This window comes from Hippoglossus stenolepis, chromosome 2, assembly GCF_022539355.2.
Source record: "Hippoglossus stenolepis isolate QCI-W04-F060 chromosome 2, HSTE1.2, whole genome shotgun sequence".
In the NCBI taxonomy this organism is placed as follows: Eukaryota; Metazoa; Chordata; class Actinopteri; order Pleuronectiformes; family Pleuronectidae; genus Hippoglossus; species Hippoglossus stenolepis.
The window spans coordinates 28,760,015-28,781,069 of NC_061484.1; the positions used below are offsets into that span (position 1 = coordinate 28,760,015).

General features: G+C 45.3%; 1 protein-coding gene across 1 annotated transcript in view; it reads left to right on the top strand.

Annotated features, from left to right (window-relative positions):
• The window catches only part of cacna1ab (calcium channel, voltage-dependent, P/Q type, alpha 1A subunit, b), a 128,259-nt gene that overhangs the window by 55,029 nt on the left and 52,175 nt on the right, over positions 1-21,055 (top strand). Inside the window, exons 5-24 of the mRNA XM_047341552.1 lie at positions 7,653-7,744; positions 8,062-8,214; positions 8,838-9,025; positions 10,394-10,497; positions 10,638-10,753; positions 10,846-10,890; positions 11,192-11,284; positions 11,383-11,580; positions 12,321-12,433; positions 13,291-13,403; positions 13,508-13,639; positions 13,753-13,825; positions 13,968-14,088; positions 14,266-14,333; positions 14,590-14,696; positions 17,059-17,212; positions 17,573-18,207; positions 18,375-18,682; positions 19,260-19,392; positions 19,474-19,603. Coding sequence (XP_047197508.1) covers positions 7,653-7,744; positions 8,062-8,214; positions 8,838-9,025; positions 10,394-10,497; positions 10,638-10,753; positions 10,846-10,890; positions 11,192-11,284; positions 11,383-11,580; positions 12,321-12,433; positions 13,291-13,403; positions 13,508-13,639; positions 13,753-13,825; positions 13,968-14,088; positions 14,266-14,333; positions 14,590-14,696; positions 17,059-17,212; positions 17,573-18,207; positions 18,375-18,682; positions 19,260-19,392; positions 19,474-19,603 — 3,076 coding nt within the window. The remainder of the gene's footprint in view (positions 1-7,652; positions 7,745-8,061; positions 8,215-8,837; positions 9,026-10,393; positions 10,498-10,637; positions 10,754-10,845; positions 10,891-11,191; positions 11,285-11,382; positions 11,581-12,320; positions 12,434-13,290; positions 13,404-13,507; positions 13,640-13,752; positions 13,826-13,967; positions 14,089-14,265; positions 14,334-14,589; positions 14,697-17,058; positions 17,213-17,572; positions 18,208-18,374; positions 18,683-19,259; positions 19,393-19,473; positions 19,604-21,055) is intronic.

Here is a 21,055-nt window from a genome sequence, read left to right on the forward strand (position 1 = left end):
AGCTCCAACACCCTCCAGTGGCCAGAGAGCGTTTGCAAAGACTCAGCAAACCTCCGCCAGGCAAATAAAGGTTAATAAAACATGTATGTGATTAAAGGACAGGAGGGTGGACGGATGGAGAGAACAGGAGGCAGAAGGAAAGAGACTCCCTCTTCCTCCGTCCTCCATCTGATCATGCGTGATGTCAAATGAGAGGAGGGCAGAAGCACCAAGAGAGGGAGGCAGCAGCAGAAGCTTGAGGGAGAGAAAAGGGATGAAGGGAAAATAAGGGAGTTTGGTTGGGGGTGGAGGAGGTGGAGCGAGTCCATCAGCTGAGTGGTAGCACTCTGCTGAGATCAGCAGTAATGTGTGAGCGAGAAAATGAAGAGAGGGAACGGCGGAGGAAGAGGGAGATGAGGATGGAGAATGCGGTCAGAATGAGAGTGCTTCCATCCCGCCTCTGCCAACGACAGCTTCAGCGGCGAGGAGACGGAGAGAGCTGGAAAAGACGAGCGGTGAAACGAGGGATAAAAAGAGACGCTCGAGCGGAGAGAGGAGAAAAAAACATGTGGATTTGATGAAGTGCGAGAGAGGGAGGAGGAAACATCCCCGTTTCACCTCCAACCCCTCCCCCAGTTTATTTCCTAACGTCCCCTCTGAAACCAACAAATAGACTCTCCCATTAAGGTGAAGTGACTGGGGCATACCTTGGCGGAGGAGGTCGGGGGGGTGAGCGGTGACATAACAGTCATAAAGTGCTGCTTAATGTCCCGTGTCCACAGCAGAGAACTGGGTTGTGTGAGGGGTTTGGAGAGTGAGATCGTTTTGTTTTCCCACCTTGATTTATCCCACTAAAGGTTTACTGCCCCCCCCCACACACTCTGTACCACACACATTGGACAGGATGGAAAGTACTCGACTACTTTCAGTACCTGCAGTTTTGTTTCAGTGGGTTAAATGGTTTGTTTTTAAACAACACAAATCCCTCATTGCATCATCTCTAACATGTGGGACAGCAGGTCCCCAAACTAACTTAATTATGTGAAACCATTGACTTTATATAAAGATGGACAACGTGACAGTGAAGCCAACGCGTCTGGAGCACCCCCTGGTGGCTGGAGTATAGGTCATACACCCTGCCTCCTCCATGTTAGCAGATTGCACGTCAACCAAACCAAAAAGTCCTGGGTCCATATTTTGATATTTTGTCGACCAATTTCACGGATGTTGTCACCTTCTCTGTATCTTTACACAATGTCTGAACATATTGTTCAAATGCTTCAGCTGTGTCACATTGTCCGTCAGATTGTGTGTGTGTGTGTCTGTGTGTGTCTGTCAGGGAGGGGGATGAGGGCTCAGTGGGAGACACTAAGGGGACAGGAGCTCATACTGTGATGACACATGGCACTCCCACACTATTACCACACAATACACACATACACCACGTGTGTGTATACTTGTACACACACACACACACACACACACACACACACACACACACACACACACACACACACACACACACACACACACACACACACACACACACACACACACACACACACACACACACACTGCACATATGTAGCTCATGCACATGTCACCTGCTGGAACTGGTCCCAGTCTTTTGCATGTTGTGGGATTTGGCAAAAGAAAAAGGACCAAGAAGCCACACGGTGAAGGAACACATTACACACAACACACTCGTGAATTAACACACAGGGTCTCTACAGGTTAGTTGTGTGCCTGTGGCATCAAATACACTAAAGTATCATCTGTGACAGTTTATAAGCTGCATCACAGAAATGGACCTCGGGCATGTGGCAGTAATGTTTTGCTTATTATTACAGTTTTCATAGCTGTTTGTCTGGAAGTGACAGAATTTTAATAAAGGGGCAGATACAGGAATTTCTTTTCACACTTCTTTAACATTGTGTTTTTATATTTTTGGAAATTTCTCAAGAAATGATGCAGAGATATTAATCAGGCACATGTTGAGTGCGCATATCTACGAACAGCCAAATCAGCTCAGAGTTGATTCTAACAGTGGACGCACGTGAACACGCATGAAGGTCAAAACTGCATCGCATCCTGTAACTGTGTGGATGGTAAAAACGTTACGGACCACTGTAGCTCGCTGTAGCACGACAACAGGCGACAAATATTACCGCACACACCAAGTCAGAGACCTCTTGTGTTGTGAGAAGAGTGAAAAATGTTTTGGTACATTAGGAAACTTTGGCGGCACAAACTCGAACATGGTGGGACCACCACAGTCTAGATAATTAATGGGAAACACTGGCCTTGGTGGAGGTATGTGTTCTTACTACCTTACTAGTTTTTTAGTTTAGCTCACAAGACAGTTACCTCACCACCAGGGGGCGCTTGGTCAGTGTGAAAAACAATTGTTCAGAAAACCAACAAACCCAAATCACAGGTTTAAGATTTTACTGCAACTTCCAAACATGTGATTCTATGTGTTTGTATGTGTATGTGGGGATTTGGTGTTTGTGTACTAACACAACAACTTCAGTGTTGAACAAACCAGCAGCAGCAGAGAAAGTAGGTCATCCATACCTGGGCTGCGCTGCATCGTGCACTGTGTACGTGTGCAGAGCATGCACATACACACACATGTATATCTGATGTGTGTGTGTCTGTGTTTGTATGCGGTAAAATGGTGCATTTGGTGCGTGTGTGTTTGTGTCTGCATGCAAGGCAACCTTTGCTGATGTGAACGTACTGTACACACCATGCACAGGAGCTGCTATTAGAACAAGGTGTGAGGGGGTAGGTAAGGATAGAGTGTGTGTGTGTGTGTGTGTGTGTGTGTGTGTGTGTGTGTGTGTGTGTGTGTGTGTGTGTGTGTGTGCGTGCCTGGGTGTGGGGATGCAGGGGTTCGGAGGGGTTGAAAAACAATCGCTAGGAGACTTCTCATCCCCGTTGCTGCGGCAATGCCGAGATTCCATCAATGAGCCAGCGCTGCGTTGCCCTGGCAACACTTATGAATGAGAGCAGGTCGGTAACCGTGGAGACTCGGCAAAGAGAGGAATTGCCGGTTGCCATGGCAATGCCACGAACAGGGGGGAAGACCAAGCGAAGCGAAGGTGGAGAGTGACCTCCGAGATCTCCGTCATCATCGGGGACGTCAATCATCCCCATCGTGAAACCAGCGTCCGGCCGCAGACTCACAGACGTCACGTGATTTCTGTTGATAGTTTGAAACACAGATTATAATGTCAGAAGTGACCTGTGGGGAAATCACATGAGGGAACTACTGTGAGAAGAAATCAATTCATGTTCACTTCAACAATCACTAAAAAGTTATGAATAAATAAACAGTGATATCGGATCAAGACTAGAAGAGAGAGCATCATTAATTACAGTTGTCATTACGTTGGCTGTGTTTCAGGAATTATTACCAGTTTGTTCTTAACACTGAACTGGTTAAAATTCAATATATATATTTGCGTGGTCACAGACGTCCTAAAATTAAAATGTTTTTGGTCTTTCGGTGCCGTGTGAGTACATTTAACATTAAGTTGTTTGTGGAAACTCGACAAACGCACGTGTGATGATTTGATAGTTTCCTAATTACCTCCGCCACGGAGGTTACGTTTGATCCCCCTGCTGGTTTGTGTTATTGGTTCGTTTACAAGATTACGCAAAAACTACAGAACAGATTAGTACGAAACCTGGTGGACGGATGTGCTGAGTCAGGAAGATACAAATGCAGTTTTATTCTCTTACTTTAACATTGTAAGATGGGGTTCTCAGATATTCATTCATGAATCTTCATTTTAAAAGTAAGGCTCAGGCGATTCTAAGAATAAAATACAAAAATGTAATTTGGATAATGAATTTAAATGTTTCAGTTGATATTTATGTGATTAACCCTAAATAATACAAATTGCCTTTTTTCTTTGGGTTTCGCACTCGCATCCCTCAGACGGAACAATGTGTGTTATGATTCAGTGGTTTGCGGTGATTGAAACAACTTCCATTCCATCTTGACCATTCATTTCATACAGCATACATGCTGTTAGCATATCACAGAACAAGCTTCGTGTGTGTGTGTGTGTGTGTGTGTGTGTGTGTGTGTGTGTGTGTGTGTGTGTGTGTGTGTGTGTGTGTGTGTGTGTCTGTGTGTGTGTGCTCATTGTTAGGTGTTTCCCAGCAGTGAGAGCCTCTGTCATCCCCGTCCAAACACCTTCTCCCTCTGCAGATAAAACTCTCCTCCTCTCTTTTCTTTGGGGTCTCTCTCTCTCTCTCATCCCCCCCCCCCCTCTCGACAGTTGAATCTCACACTTCCGACACACAGGACCATCACTGTCTTTCAATCTGCTCACTCTTCCTCTCCGTCTCTGTCTCTCAGGGGACGCTGCGTCTCTTCCCTCTCGGTGTCTCTGTGTTTCATCGAGTTCCTCTCGTCTCCCGAACCGTCTCCTGTGTTTGCAGAGTCCCTGTCAGTCAAAGGATGAGGAGTCGAGTTATAGAGAAACAATGGAAACTGCAACAGGCAGCTCAAGACGAGGATTTAATGTAAAGACAAAATATTACAGTTAAACTTCAGCAGCAGTTCACATATATTATTATCTAGTTACAGAGTTAAGTAGAATTGTAATTGCTGCAAACAGTTGTGGGGGAAGAACTTGAACATTTTGCTAAAGCAAGAGAACAAATTAATAGACAAAAATCAACTTAACTAAAAGTACCACATTTACTTATCGACTTGAGTAGAAGTGTTTTTTAAAAGTACTTTCTCACCACTGAGTGCTGTTGCTGCAGGAGGCGGGGTCTAATGTTGCCGGCCCGCTCTGATTGGATCAATGGACCAATTCTCGACTCGTTATTGATTGATATAATTTATAGCATGAGGCAGTGGAACTCTCCTCCTTATCTATTCTCCTCCTGATCATTGAAATCTTCTAAGGTTTCTCTTCAACAAGGACAGTATCATTATTTCATAAAGACAATTTATTTATTTATTATTATCTTGCAATGATAAAGGCTACGTGAAGTCTGCTTTAAAAGATAAAGGATAAACAAAGTGGAGTTTATTTAAAGTCACAGAGCGCCGTCTTCAAGCCCCATGAACCTATTTCCACTCTTAAAGGTTTAAAGCAAATGTCTTGATGATAATAAATCCAAGTTATAAAATATAACAATGAAAATCTAATAACATAAATAATAGATAATCATATTCCCTCTGTCTGCAGCACTTCCCCTCCTCTCCTCCGCTTCTTCCTCTCCTTCATTTCCTTTCTTCTGACTTGTACCCGTTCTCTCTCTCTTCACGCTCATGTTCTTGTTCTAATATTTATTCTATCATCCCTCCATCCCCATCACCCACCACTCGCTGCTCCCTCTACTGGCCACCTTCACGCACTGTGAGCAGGTTCGGCCGTTGCCAGGGGTGACTGCATCCTGGAGGTTTGGGTTGTCTGGCAGCAGCGGACAGTTGCCGTCTCGCACGGATGAATCCTGAAGCTCTGCGTTCGCCTTCGAATGAAATGTACACGAGGAAGGGAAAAAAACAGAAGCGGTGAAATGGTACAAAAACAAACAGAACGAAGGGCGGAGGATTAGATTCAAAACAGGCCCTTCGCTCTTTTGCGTCATCCGTCTTCTCATCCATGCATAAATCCAAACGTTCGTCTGAAGCCTTGATGGCTCCGGTGGAAGATCATAAAACATAAAAACAAGAGTCAAAATTACAAATTAAAAACTGCAAGATTCCATGTTTTAAAACGTAGATTTAACATCGCATGTAAGTGTTGTGCTCTTCACACAGAGACGTGATCTATCCGTGTGGACCCGAGCTGGACCTCAGGCTGTTTGCTTATTTTGCTGATGTCCAGTGTTTCTGCAGCGCGGCCTCCAGCTCTGGCAGTTAAAAAGCCATTGAGGGAATGAGGGGCTTGGCTGCCGGTACGGTGTCGGTTAATAAATGTCCTCTTACTGGAATTAGCAGCCGACCTGGAGAGAGAGGGTGATGATGATGGGGAGGATAAGGGAGGACGGAGCAGGAACAGGAAGGAGGATGATGGAGGAGGCTGAATTTAAAAGAAATTCTTAATTTAGATGAACTTTTCTCTCTTGGTATTTTTCACCTTTTCTTTATCTTCGTGCTTCGTTTTCTCTTGCCACCTCCTTGGGGGTGCACGCCTGTCATACACCTGCAAATGCCTTTTTATTGTTGAGGGAAATAAAATAAGAAAGAAGATGCGTCAGGTTGATAAGTGTTATTGATTGTGCATCCTGCTGGATGAGGTTAACTCGTCTACATGGTCCAGTTTTGTGTGATGAAGATGAAGAGCAGATGCAAACAGCGCAGGTGCATTAAAAAGACAGATTCCAGATTAAACCATGTAAGTCGGCATTGAGATTCTCCTCGTAGCGTCTCTTGGAGGGTACAGTCCCGGGCGCTGCTTCAGTAAATCAAGCACAGCTGTGTTTGTAAGTCTGGGACCTGCTAATCTGCAAACAACTGCCACCTGCAAACTGCAGAGGGAAATGTGAATCCTGCGGAGCTTTGAGAAAAGAGGCCAAAGTTGATTCTGTGTAAAATAGACGTTTATTTTTTTTATATCAATAGTGGTTTTGATTTGTAATGCTTCTGATCTCAGGTTAAAGTCCGCCCACGTACTGTGCTCCTCCCCCTGGCCTCTCTCCCTCTCTCTCTCTCCCTCTCCCTCTCTTGCTCTCTCCATCTCTCTCTCTCTCTCTCTCTCTCTCTCTCTCTCTCTCTCTCTCTCTCTCTCTCCTCCTCGGAGCATCCCCTCTCTACACCCCCACACTCCCCTCCCTCCTTCCTGTTGGACAGACCCTGCCTTCCGCCCCCGTATGAGACAGAGCATGGAAATTTCCAACCTGTCTCTAACTGACTTCACACACACACACACACACACACACACACACACACACACACACACACACACACACACACACACACACACACACACAGAACTGCAGGTTTGTGCGGTGGGAGCCAACTGACTGTTCGTGAGTTAGTGACTTAATCACTCCTGTTATAATTGTTCATTTTAAACTTAGTTACAGCAACACATGTAATTAGGTGCAAAATCATGAATTAATTAATTCGTTCAAACACGTAACAACTTCAAACAGTATTTCTTCATATTTAATTTCCATTCATGGTCTATTTCCTCAATTGTTCTGCAGCTTCTGACCAAATCGCTCATCAGCAGAATGAATCTGTTCATTTAGCGTGGGACAATAGAAAGCTTGAAATGTCCTCAGATAAACACTGATTCACTTACCGACTGCCTGCATCAATTTCTGGTAGATTATTCATTTCATTAATTTCTCAGAGAATGAATCATTGATCATTTATAGGACTGATATTCATGTAATTTGTCAACCTGGCCTCTGCAGGTGATGTTGGTGTGGACACGTTCATTTGTCTTTGCTCAGCAGACAAGTCAGTGTTCAATAAACAGAACGCGGGTGTGTTTTAAAAGACAAGTTTTTGACAATACTCTCTCTGTTTTCCCTCTCTCTCTCTCTCTCTCTCTCTCTCTCTCTCTCTCTCTCTCCTCTCTCTATCTCTCTCTATCTCTCTCTCTCTCTCTCTCTCTCTCTCTCTCTCTCTCTCTCTCTCTCTCTCTCTCTCTCTCTCTCTCTCTCTCTCTCTCTCTCTCTCTCTGCAGTATTTTGTCGTCGGTGGGGTCTCAGCTCGACCTGAGGACGCTACGAGCCGTCAGAGTGCTGCGGCCACTGAAACTGGTGTCTGGGATTCCCAGTAAGTGCTTGAGCTATAACGATAGTTGCTTCCATGCAAACTGTGTATCTCTCCTTCCAACTACAACACATAACGTGAAACACTGAAACAAATAACACAATTTACGACAACCGGAAAACTGGTGGACGCTGTTAAACGATGGTTTTGTTGATATCAGCTGGAGCTCAGGCGACGCTGCCAGTTACTACAGTATATCTATAAATACCTTAATCCAGTGGCTGGTTATTCACTTCAAAACTCCACTGTCCACTTTGTTCTTTTTGATTAAAGGTCCAGCAACACTGTCCTGACTCTTTGTTTTGCGCTGTGTCCTCCAGGCCTGCAGGTGGTGCTCAAGTCCATTATGAAGGCCATGATCCCCCTGCTGCAGATCGGCCTGCTGCTGTTCGTGGCCATCCTCATGTTCGCCATCATCGGCCTGGAGTTCTACATGGGGAAGTTCCACAAAACCTGCTACGATGAATTCACAGGTGAAATAAAAAGAAGGAAAATATATATTTTTATCTTTAAAAATCTTCAAAGAAAGATGGAGGCCATGTCCGCTCCCAAAAGTGAAGCCAAATCATCTGATTTGGTGGCTGGCTGCAGTAAATGTCCAAAAAGCCTGCCTCCTCCATGTTTGCAGACGGGACATGGAACAACATAAAAAGTTCAGGTTCCTGGTAATGTGCACGCTGACTCACTGTCAAACTGTTCCATTCATATTTTTCTATATTTTTTCTATATCCTGACACTTAAATACTGCAGGTTACTTATTATTACTCACTGATGCCTATTTTTGACTCTTGCTGCTGTAATATCTGTATTATCTTATCCTATCCTAACTTATCTTGCGGCTCAATGGGACATTTTAGAAAAGAGCCATCATTAGTTGTATGAGTAAAATCACAGCTTTTTCCTAGTTCTGCTGTTTTAAATATGCACCCCGGCCCTGGAACTGACACACCGAAGTGGAATGCCGGCATTATTAAATTAAAACAGCTGGTTTTATCTACAAAAACACGTTTTGTCTGATCCAAAATGTATTTGAACCGTTTTACTTGGTTTTAAATCGTGGATCTTTCCTTCTCTCCGTCTCTCTCTCTCTGACCAGGCGAGGTGGTGGATGAATTGCCATGTGGCACAGAGTTGCCGTCCCGGTTGTGTCCGAACGGCACGGTGTGTAAAGGCGGCTGGATCGGACCCAACTACGGCATCACCCAGTTCGACAACATCCTGTTTGCCGTGCTCACCGTCTTCCAGTGCATCACCATGGAGGGATGGACAGACATGCTCTACTACGTGAGTTCGCCCGTCCGACCTGACGAAGACATGACTGTAGTTTAAATCCTGTTGATATGAGATCACTAATGTTAACCAGACCGTTATAAACACTGTTTACTCTCATATTCACCTCAACGTGAAGGTTTTAAATCTGCAGATCAAGAACAGACAGATGCTTTAGGAAGTCACACACTGTACAGAAGTTTATGAAGCCGTAAGAAAACGTTTCAAAATGTTTTAGATGTTATTTAAGTAAATACTATTACACTGTTTGAATATCTTGCTAGCACCGTAGACACCGGATCAATAAACATCTCCTGTATGTTGAGCACAGAACTTTAACAGAGGCGACCAGGGTTCGACTCCTAACTTTTTAGACTTACTGTACATCTTATAATTTAATCTATTACCCAGGTATAAAATACAACACTTCTTGATATTTGTTGTAATGAAGAAGCAAAATACGTTTTTCCAATTAAAGTCTGTAAAATGGGAACCTGCCTCTCTCAGTGTGCAGGTCACCAGCTCTTCATCGCTGAACTCCCTCCCTGTTGTCTCTGATCTCAGTGATTTGTTTTGTACTGTTTGTGTTTAGCTCAAGGACTTGTGGAGGTTTCATTCAGCTAAATGAGGCGTAAAACACCATTTATTTGTCTTAGAGCCGCTTTCCATCCCTCTCTCTCTCTCTCTCTCTTTATTATTCTCTTCACTTTCTTTATCCGTCTTCTCATCTGTCCTTTGCCTGCCTTCGCAGTCGCCCTCCCTCTTTCTCCGCCTCCCTCTCTTCCTCTCTCTATTCCCGTCTCGCTCTATATTTAACATCTTCTCTGATGGATGGAGGCTGACTTCCACACTCACACAGGCAGTCAGAGGGAAACCAATGAAAGTTTAATAGAGAACAGCAGCTTTCAGTGTGCCGTGCAGTATGAGAACCTAACCCATGCACGCAGCTCTGCAGCAGCAGATAATAATCAGCTGATAGTTCCATTAAAGCATTACACGGGTCACAGAAACACGATATCCCCCCCGGTAACCTGATTTCTCTGATTGTCGGCTGGGTTTGTTTGGTGAAAGGAGGAAGTGACACAGTGTCAGACACTCGTGTTGCTGTCGCTGCGTCTCACCAGACACGTCGGTGCAATCGATGTCTGTGAAAACAAAGTAACCGTAACATGACGCCGAACATGGCGTGCAACCCCACGTTCCTGCACCCAGGTCAGGCTTAAGGTTCGAAGATCGGTCATTTCATACATTTCAGTTCTCCTCGGATCTTATGCAGCACAGGAAAAGCTGCAGTGTATTTGATTTGTCCTCTCTGGTAACAGAACATAGACATTTTTATGTATTAATGAAACTGTACTAACTCGTGTGTCCGTGTCTCTGCAGAGTAATGATGTGGAGGGCAGCGCCTGGAACTGGATGTACTACATCCCCCTCATAATCATCGGCTCCTTCTTCATGCTCAACCTGGTGCTGGGTGTACTCTCAGGGTACGGTCCTCATCACATGTTCACATCACTAAAAGTTCTAATACTATTGTATATACTCATTTATTCTACATTATTGCAAAATCTATATTTTGTGAAATGATTAAAATAAAAATGTAGAAAACTGACAATTGTCCCCACAGTGAATTTGCCAAAGAGAGAGAGCGGGTGGAGAACAGGAGCGAGTTCCTCAAGCTGAGGCGACAGCAGCAGATCGAGAGAGAGCTCAACGGATACCTGGAGTGGATCTGCAAAGCAGGTCGGTGCACGACGACACGCGGCTCGAGTCCCTGAGTCGACACACAAACCTCACACAGCGTGCTGACATATTGTTTTCTTTCATTCATACAGAGGAGGTGATTCTGGCTGAGGACGACACCACAGGGAACTTTGATGGTATTGACCTTCTTCCAATTTTGTTGTGTGTATGTGTGATGCAGAGAAAAAGAGACGGTGCTAACTAGGATACTATCCTACGATACTTCTTTCCTGACCCAAGTTTTCTGGTGATCCGGTTATTCATTTTTGTGTAATCTTGTTGTTTTTGTCGTGAGCAGGAATTCTATTGTGCTGGTTTGGTCGTGGTGTGTTTAATGTTTTTCGCGATCTCTCCCTTATATGTGTAATTGTGGGACTTTTGCAAGATGCAGCTGCAAGTGACAAGGTTTGGGCAAAAACAATCTTCTACTCACGATAGGTACGAGGCGACGGCCAACCATCAAAACCAAAAACAACAAGACGGAGCTGCTGAACCCTGAGGAGGGGGAGGACAACATGGGAGACGCAGTCGGTAAGAAAAACAGCGGCGAGGACGGAGGAACGCTTTCATTGCTGTGACCTGTGCAACAAACTGTCACTCACACTCCGTAACGCCTCCCTCGCCGTTAGGTTTCGCCCGCTCCAGTATAAAGAGCAGCAAGGACGGGTCCAACTACAACAAGAAGGAGCGACGACTGCGATTCTTCATCCGCAAGATAGTGAAGACGCAGGCGTTCTATTGGACCGTCCTCTGCCTGGTGGGCCTCAACACCATGTGTGTGGCTGCGGTGCACTACAACCAGCCGGAGCTGCTGTCCGACTTCCTGTGTGAGTGAGCGCACACACACACACACACACACACACACATCAGGAGATAGATATTTTTTTAGTTTAGTCCATATCCCAACTGCTAACATGGCGGAGGTTTGATTTATCAGCTGTACTGCTGTCAATCACCAGGGGGCGAGCGGGACACTCTACATTTTAGGAGCTGTCATAAGTCATAAGTCCAATAAAATGGTTGCTGACGTGCTTTGGCCTCACTTTGCATTTTCATTCTCAATGTGACTCAAGACACAGACGTGCTGCTGTTGACATGAGCAGACACACACACACACACACACACACACACACACACACACACACACACACACACACACACACACACACACACACACACACACACACACACACACACAGAGTCAGCTCATTGTCCCTGGCCAGTGTCCAGTGTCATTAGCATATGAAGCTGTAGCTGCTGATGGAGTCCATTCATCACCACACTGTCATACACTGCTGGGCTCGCACCACTATCAACTTCCACTCCTCTGACTCCCTCGTTTCCCTTCCTCTCTTTTGTTTTTCATCCCCTCCTCTCTCACTTCCTCTCTGTCCTAATCTGCTTATTTCTTCTTCGGCCCCTCCTCTATCTCCTCCTTTATCTTTCACTCCCACCGTCATCTTTCCCCTGAAATCTCCACCCTTGCCTTCCATTCTCCCTCCCTCCCTCCTTTCCTTTCCTCCCTCCTTCCTTTCCTCGCTCTCTACTTGTCCTTCCCTCCCTCCAGTCTATGCAGAGTTTATCTTCCTCGGTCTGTTCATGTCTGAGATGCTGATCAAGATGTATGGTCTGGGCATCCAGCCCTACTTCCACTCCTCATTCAACTGCTTCGACTGTGTGGTGAGTGCAACACACACACACACACACACACACACACACACACACACACACACACACACACACACACACACACACACACACACACACACACACATTCAGCTCGTAAGTATCCGGACTTGACGACAAATCCGCACTCAACAAATTTGAGTCATAGATTTTTCTTCCGTTGCCCTGCGACAATGACGCAGAACAGATTCAGCGTCATGTTTGTTGTGGCTAAAAGTGCAGGAGCTGTGTTTTCATTTGTCAGGCTGACATTGTTACTGACAGCTCACTTCATATTACACTGGGATACAGCGCCTGATAAAGTGGCTCCACGTCTGACTGCGTTCAGGCGGCAGGTCGGGTCAAGCACTCCGACTGCAGCAGTGTTGAGGTCTGCAGCTGAATTTTTTTATTTGGGATCAAAGTTTTTAAACATGTGAACGTGTCCTCCTTGCCATTTATTTGACAACGTATTTGGATATGTATATATATATATATATAAATAAACAGCATCATGGCTGAGTATTTCCATATGAGCAATGCAGTTAACAGTTTGTGATGTCACAAATCAAATAAACCAATCCTGTCAACTTGTGGGTGGGGCTCAGTAGCTAAAAAAGGCGATTTTATCATTTCTGCGTTCACGAGTCCACTGGGCTATGTTTCTTATGACGTCACCCACCCATGTCCATTATAGGCGCCGCATAAGACCAAATTGGTGCATTTTAAATATTACTGAAATATCTTGTTCCACATATCTGTGACGTTGTGCACCACAAGAAGCTTAACAACAACGTTTTCCGTGTGTGTGTGTGTGTGTGTGTGTGTGTGTGTGTGTGTGTGTGTGTGTGTGTGTGTGTGTGTGTCTGCAGGTAATTGTGGGCAGCATCTTTGAGGTGGTGTGGGCCACCATCAAACCGGGCACGTCCTTTGGGATCAGCGTGCTACGAGCTCTGCGACTGCTCCGCATCTTCAAAGTCACCAAGTAAAGTCTTGCTCTTCCATTTCCCACTTTCTGTCTTTCCTGCCTGTTTCCTCTGCCTCACTAACCTTCCTCCTCCTCTTCCTCCTCCTCTTCCTCCTCCTCAGGTACTGGGCTCCTCTTCGAAACCTGGTGGTGTCACTGCTGAACTCCATGAAGTCCATCGTCAGTTTGCTCTTCCTCCTCTTCCTCTTCATCGTGGTCTTTGCCTTGTTGGGGATGCAGCTGTTTGGAGGACAGTCAGTATCAACACCAGTTGGAAAAAACAAACTCATTCCTCTGTATTTAATATCAAGTGTCCACCTTTTTTACATGCGTATATAACTGTGAGCGTATTTCACTTTTTCTTCAGATTCAACTTTGAAATCGGAACTCCGCCAACCAACTTTGACACTTTTGCTGCTGCGATCATGACGGTGTTTCAGGTGAGAGAGAAGACGTTTTCAGACGTTCTTTACAAACAGAAAACTAACCCTAACCCTTATAATCTCCTGATTTTCTCATTTTAAAACTGTAAGTTTGAAAATGAACCTTAATCCCTGATGTTTTCTCTTCCTCTCTCTGCAGATTCTGACAGGAGAGGACTGGAACATGGTGATGTACGATGGCATCGAGTCGCAGGGAGGAGTGAACGACAAAGGGATGGTTTTCTCCATCTTCTTCATCGTCCTCACGCTCTTTGGCAACTGTATCCTTTCTCCCACACGCACATATACTCACACGCAATATTTTCCTTTTCTCTACAATATTTGTAGTATTGGTGAGATCTGTCCTGTCCCATCTGTTTCTCTCCATTTATTTCTTCTCCCCATGTTTCTCCACCAGATTCCTCTCTGTCATTTCTCCTTAACTTCCTCCACCACAGACACACTGCTCAATGTGTTCTTGGCCATCGCTGTTGACAATCTGGCCAACGCACAGGAGCTCACAAAGGTACCGGATATAATGTTTAATATATATTAATAATAATATTTTAAGATAAATAAGTGAAATACTAAAATACTGTGACCTATGGAAGGAGATCTAGTAATTTTAAGCAGATTACTGCTAAAAACACAAGGAAGTAACGGTCGTGACGTCACCTGGAATCACCGTTTTTTGTTATTTTCTAATAAATTCATCATGTGCCAGTAAATTGAACTTCAAACCAAGATGACGTGAATGAGACGATTCTCTTCTCCTCCAATAGGATGAGGAGGAACAAGAGGAGGCAGCCAATCAGAAGACAGCAATGCAGAAGGCCAAAGAGGTGGCGGAAGTCAGCCCACTGTCGGCCGCCAACCTGTCTATTGCTGCGTGAGTGCACACACACACACACACACACACACACACACACACACACACACACACACACACACACACACACACACACACACACACACACACACACATATATGGCCAACATGCACACGCACTCAGGGAAAACATCCATCTAAATAATAAAATAATAATAAAATATAAATAAACTGAGACCCTGTCCACACTAATACGGATAACTTGAATAATTCCTTTAGCTCATCCTCATGCAAACTATTTTTAAGTCACTTTTAAGTCTCAGATATTTTTGCAAAAGTTTCTCTGAAAACGATGACGCCACAGTTTACTTTACGGCCATTGCTGCTTTGTGTAAAGAGCAAATTTCAAGTTTCAAGTTTTATTTTTCATTTTGGACAAGAAGAGGCCGATCAGCATATCAGTGCAATAGTTAAATTAAAATAAAAGCAAGGTAGAAAGAGCTTAATGTAAAAAAAGTAAAATACAGTACAGAACTAAAACTATACACGTTCAAAGGTGCAGTGTGACATTAGTTGCCAATGGAGTAACAACTTTAACTGTATGGTGTGTGTCTACTTGTTGCACGTGTGTGTATCAGTTGTTTCCCCATTTTTCCAAGTGAAGAGAATCCACCAGAAACAACAGTGACAGTGACTGTGCACCGGTTTCTCTGCTCTGCTCGGTGTTATTACATCTGCAGCTAAATGTTACCTTACTGCGTCACATGACGATGTAACCTCAAACATAAACCCTCTTCAGCCCTTTTGAAGGGTCCTCGCTCCCAGGGTCTAAAACGTGGTCCTCACAAAGATGGTAATTCCACTGTACACACACCCACACTTGTAGACAATAAAAATCCCTCTGACTCTTTTTGTAAAATTGCACTCGCACACAAAACACTGTCTCTCTCTCAGATCTGTCCTGAGTGGCAGGCGTTCGTGTGCACGTGACGCACGCACACGAGCACACGCCGCCGCACTCTGCCCGATGTCGTCCTCCAAAACACGACTAAGCGATTGTTCTGGGAGTGAAAGGAACCGATTCGGGGCTTTGTGAAGTGAAGAAGAGCGAGAGGCGGACGCTCTGTAAAACCTGCTCCTGGCAGCAGAAACGCTGACAATAGGACACATCAAAATGATGCTCAGAAAGAGAAAGGAAACCTGCTGCTCCTTTAGAAGTCACCGGACTCGAGCTGAGCCTTTGACGGCTCGATTAGAAGCTGCTGGGTTTATGCTGCAGCAGTGCTTGTCATGCACACACGGACCTGTCAATCATTTACTGTATAACTTCTATAGGTTAGAATCCAAATCACGAGCAAGGGTTAAAAAGTTTCACTTGTTTTGAACAGAATGAAGAAAGAGCAGCATGTGGAGGTCAACCAGGATGAGATCACATGATGTCAAATTGAAAATATACATTATTTGCAAGTGACATCACCCATCGGTTTGTGAGCTGCCGATTTTTCCTCGGTTTTATGAAACCAAACGTAACCATATTTGGAGGAGCGGTGGGTGGAGCCTGACTGAGAGCTGCACACCTACCTACACCTGCCACCTGCACCCATTGGTACTAGCTGTCAATCACATGGTATCCACGCTTCAATGCACACAGTGCTTTATGGTCTATTTGACTCTAAATGGACCATAATTCACAAAATGAACATCAGCTGAAGAAGATTGAAGAAGATTTCAAACCAGAGATTGAGACAGAAACTCCTCCTCTCTCCTGTGGGACTCCTTATGATGGGGACTTGGACGTTGCCACAGTAAACATGAGAGTATTGTTTGTGGACGTACACGTGCACCCCTGCTACCACCGAAGGTTGACTGACGTCTTTGGGAAACACCTGAAGAGAAAGTGAAAAATAATTCCTGGATCTGCTTGTTTATTTGGATCCGCACCTAAATTGAATGGGTTCTTTCCCTTCCACCAAATGTTGTGGTGATCCGTCCAGTTGTTGTTTTTTTTACCGGTCCCGCTAACGAAATAAAAACAAAAACATAACCTAGTTGGCGGAGGTAATGTGTGGAGTCGGTGGTCTATGGAGAAAAGGCTGTCTGGGTCACAGGTGTGGTACCACAGTTGGACACTGGGGCACATTTGCAAATCAAAAAGACAAGAATAAAGAGCATTATCATAAAATCACATCGCGGATAAGATCCTGTAATTCAGATTCAGACTGGAGCTCGATGGTCATTGGTCAGTTTCTCAGCTGTTTCTTCATTGTGTTTACATTCAAGCTCTTCTCTTCTTCACAGTTCATGCTTCCCTCATTCACACCTTAATGTTACGTGGTTCTTAAATCTCTAATTATTTCCTCTTCCTTTTTCTCTCACCCTCCTCATCACCTCTGTATCTCCCCTCCCACCTGCCTCTCCAACAGTAAGGAGCAGCAGAAGAACTGCATCAAGGGTAACAAGTCTGTGTGGGAGCAGAGAACAAGTGAGATCCGCCGACAGAATCTGATGACGAGTCGCGAGGCGCTCTACAACGAGCTGGAGCAGGAGGACTGGAAGGTGGAAGGCGAGGGAGAGGAGGTGAGGAAACCCCCCAAACAAGCATATACACATATATATATATATATCTCTTTAGTATCATTTCACACTGGTCTTAAACACAACCCTCGAGAAAACACTGGTCTCAAACGACAATTCGGTGCTGGACCTTCATCAGGCTCAACCCAATATTCAAGAACTTTTGATTTCCCTTTCAGATTTGTTTAATGCTACGTTCAGTTCTTGAATCATTTTGTTTAGGTCTTTTTTTCCAAATGTAGAGATCTCAAAACCAGGACACACAAATGAAATGTTTCTGCATGGCTGCTATCACTAGGGCTGAATAAGAAAATGCATCTCATGTACTTTGGATGATCTCATCCTTTCTAATCCTAACTGTAGCAGCACCCACTGACCCCCCCCACTCAGGTGTCCTACCCACGGAAACCACGTGGTGACATGAAGACCCACTTAGACCGGCCGCTGGTGGTCAACCCACAGGACAACCGCAACAACAACACCAACAAGACCCAACCTGGTGAGCTGCCTCTGGAGCAGGAGTACCGGCACCAGGACATCGACCACAACCGCCGAGCCGCCCACAACCACCACCACCACCGCCATCACCATCAGAAAGCTATTGGGCAAGACAGTGGGGACACTGGGCAGCCGACAGAGACCCGCATGGAGCACGGGTTCAGCTGCACGTCTCTGGGGAACGTGGAGGGCGGTGTGACGGGCCAGCCGGGGGAGGAGAGGCATAGCCACAGGAGCCACCGGGGCCACCGGCACAGGAACAGGGACGGCAGGGAGGCTCGCAGCGTATCTCCCCACCGTAGTGAGACGGGAGAGGGGCACCATGAGCACAAGAGGTCCAGGCAACACCGCAGGGCAGCCAGGGAGGGGGAGGAGGGCAGAAGACACAGATCCAGGGGGACGGAGGTAGAGGGGGAGAAAGTTGAGGAAGGCGAGGGACGTAAGACAAGACGGCATCGCCACGGCAACCAGGAGAGGAGCAGAGGGCATCGCACCAGAAAGTGAGTGAATAGAGCATGAACAGTTGAATTTGTGTTTGTCTGTTGCCTTTACGTACAAAAAGAGATGCGCCCCCAGTGTTCAATGCACGGAAATGCATGAATAACAAAGATGCACCTTCCATCACCTAATCCTCCCCGTTTCATCTCTTGTCTCCTTCTTCTGTCAGGGAGCACCACAGCACCGGTCCCAGTCTCTCCACCACTCGACCCATACAGCAGTACAACGAGGACCTGGACAACTTCCGCAACAACAGCAAGCTGGCGAGCGCCCACGAGCATCCTTACGCCCTCCCGCCAGATCACCCCGACCACCCTGACCACGTCAACAACCTGCTGAACTGCTGCGACGCCGACACCCACACCCTGCTCCACAGCATGGACAGCCTGATCCTGACCAGCATGGCCAAACCGGATTACACATCCATAGACATGCCCCCGGTGTACCCCTACCCCTCCACCAATGCCATCCTGCAAGGTGAGCGTCCATCTTAGCAGAAAGCCTTAACAGAAAGTCTTAACGTCATAAATCTGTTGACACCGAAAGACAAGCGTCTCTAGACCTGCCTTACTTGAGTCCGAGGCGTGGATTTGTGAAACTAAAGCCATTTTCAGACATGAACTCCAGAAAAAGTCTGGTCAAATGGGTCCAGACGTTTTCCAGACATTGCCTGAGATATTTATATTCTTTTCTAAACGTCTGTGAGTTTTCCGGATATTCTCCTGCTGTAGGTTTTGCTTTGGGGCTTGCAGGAAAACTTCAGGAAAATGTTTCAGTCCATATTCGAAGGCAGCTTAAGAATCTGAATCCAGGGAGAGTTTGGTGATTTATGTTCAGGAATGAGGGGTTTGGGTCGTGAAGCACAACAAATGGAATATTAAACGAATGGTGACTGATATAAACCCACCGTCATTCAGTTCTGCTCTTGGAACGATGCTGTCTGAGGCTGTGTGATTCACGTGTTTACTGTTTTGCTCTGGTGAAGCTGACCTCCTTCTGTCTGTCTTTCTGTCCATCCCTCCTCCTCTTTGCTTTCTCTCTCTGTTCCGCTCAGTGAACAAGAACGCCAACACCGACCAGAAGAAGAGCGAGGAGAAGAAGGACGAGGAGGACGAGGAAGGAGACGGCGACGGCCCCAAGCCCATGCCTCCCTACAGCTCCTGCTTCATCATGTCCAACACCAACCCGTGAGTACTGACGTGTGTTAAGTGAATATGAGAATCAGTCTTCTGCATCAACACGTGCACGCGTCTTTGTTTGCACCACAGGTTTCGGAAGTGCTGTCACTACATCCTGACTCTGAAGTATTTTGAGTTCAGCATCTTGTCAGTCATCGCTATGAGCAGCATCGCCCTCGCTGCAGAGGACCCAGTGTCGCCCGACTCACCACGAAACAATGTGAGACATCAGTGTGTGTGTGTGTGTGTGTGTGTGTGTGCGTGTGCATGTGTGTGTGTTCATATGCTCATGCTCATAGAAATGTTGAAAAAGGTTCAAATCAAATATACGTTATCGTCTCCATGGGGAAATCTTTTGGGGGCCAAAGTGCTACAGCAGCTGCCGAACAGTACATTGACCAACAAACAACAAAAAACACAAGGACATATCGTGTAAGACCCAGAATAATAATGCAGAATAAAAGTGAGTTGAATATTGCACCTAAAAACACTTAAAAGGATAAAACACTAAAAGGATATAACGCAAAAAAAGATGAAAAACCAACACTGGCAGAGGTTGTGGATTAAGTTTTATTATATAACCCCACCTGTCGAACATATTTCTAATATTACAGTTTTCTAAGAGAACGTGGTTTTCACAGTGTTTTGAAAGTAGCACCACAGACCTCTTACTCTTCACCATGGATCCTGTCTGACAGCTGTTGTGGATCCGGCTCTGAGTTAAGGTCCAGAGTCGGTGAAACTACAGCACAACAGGCGCTGCAGCAGCAAAGCAAAGGTCGTCCCTGCTCACGCTGAGAAACACTGTGTCAGGACGGTCAGCGATCAAAACTCTGACATTCAAGAACCTCTTGAGGACTCTTCTCTTCCCAGAGCACCTCGGATTTAACCGATTTAGCAGCTGGTGCTTCAGTGTCTCCGACTGTACTGGAGCTTAACGGTTGTGCCTCAGTTATAAGTCGCTGTGGAAACTAGAAGGGCCCTCACCACAGCGCATACCCCTGCAGCGGCTGATTGGCCACTTGATCACCATATTGCATATTGAGATCAGATACGTCCGGATCATTGAATCTGCACCAAAGTGCACCTGTTCATCGGTAACAGCACTTCACACATGAAGATCTCTGCAGTATTTATTGAGAAGTAAAAAAAAAAAAAATATGAACTATCACATCCTTTTACCAATTTCAAGAAAATGGGTTCGCTAGTTTTTGCTTAATCCTGCTCTCAGACAAAACTCAATTTGATCAGTTCGTCCCTGAAAACCTAAACGCACAGAGAATTCAATTAAACACCAGAGTGGGATCTTCGTCAGGTTCTTCCCTGATCCTCACGTCACTAAGTTTCATGGAAATCCGTCGAGTAGCTTTTGCGTAATCCTGCAAACAACAACCAAAAAAACTACATCGTGTATTAAAATGTATTTAATGACTTGAAAATGTTGATTATCAGACTGAACGTAGCTCTGAGGTTGAAACTGTGGGAGATACTGAGAAGAAAGGGAAATGATTATTTTCTGACTTGAATGTTTTTTGAATAAATGTTGATAAATGACAGTGAAAAGGGGGAAATTGCTTGTTGTGACAAATGAATACGATAAAATGGGATTTTTAAAAATAGAAAAAGCAAAGCGGATTAGGATGTTTAGGATTAGGATTAGTGTGCTTGGTGT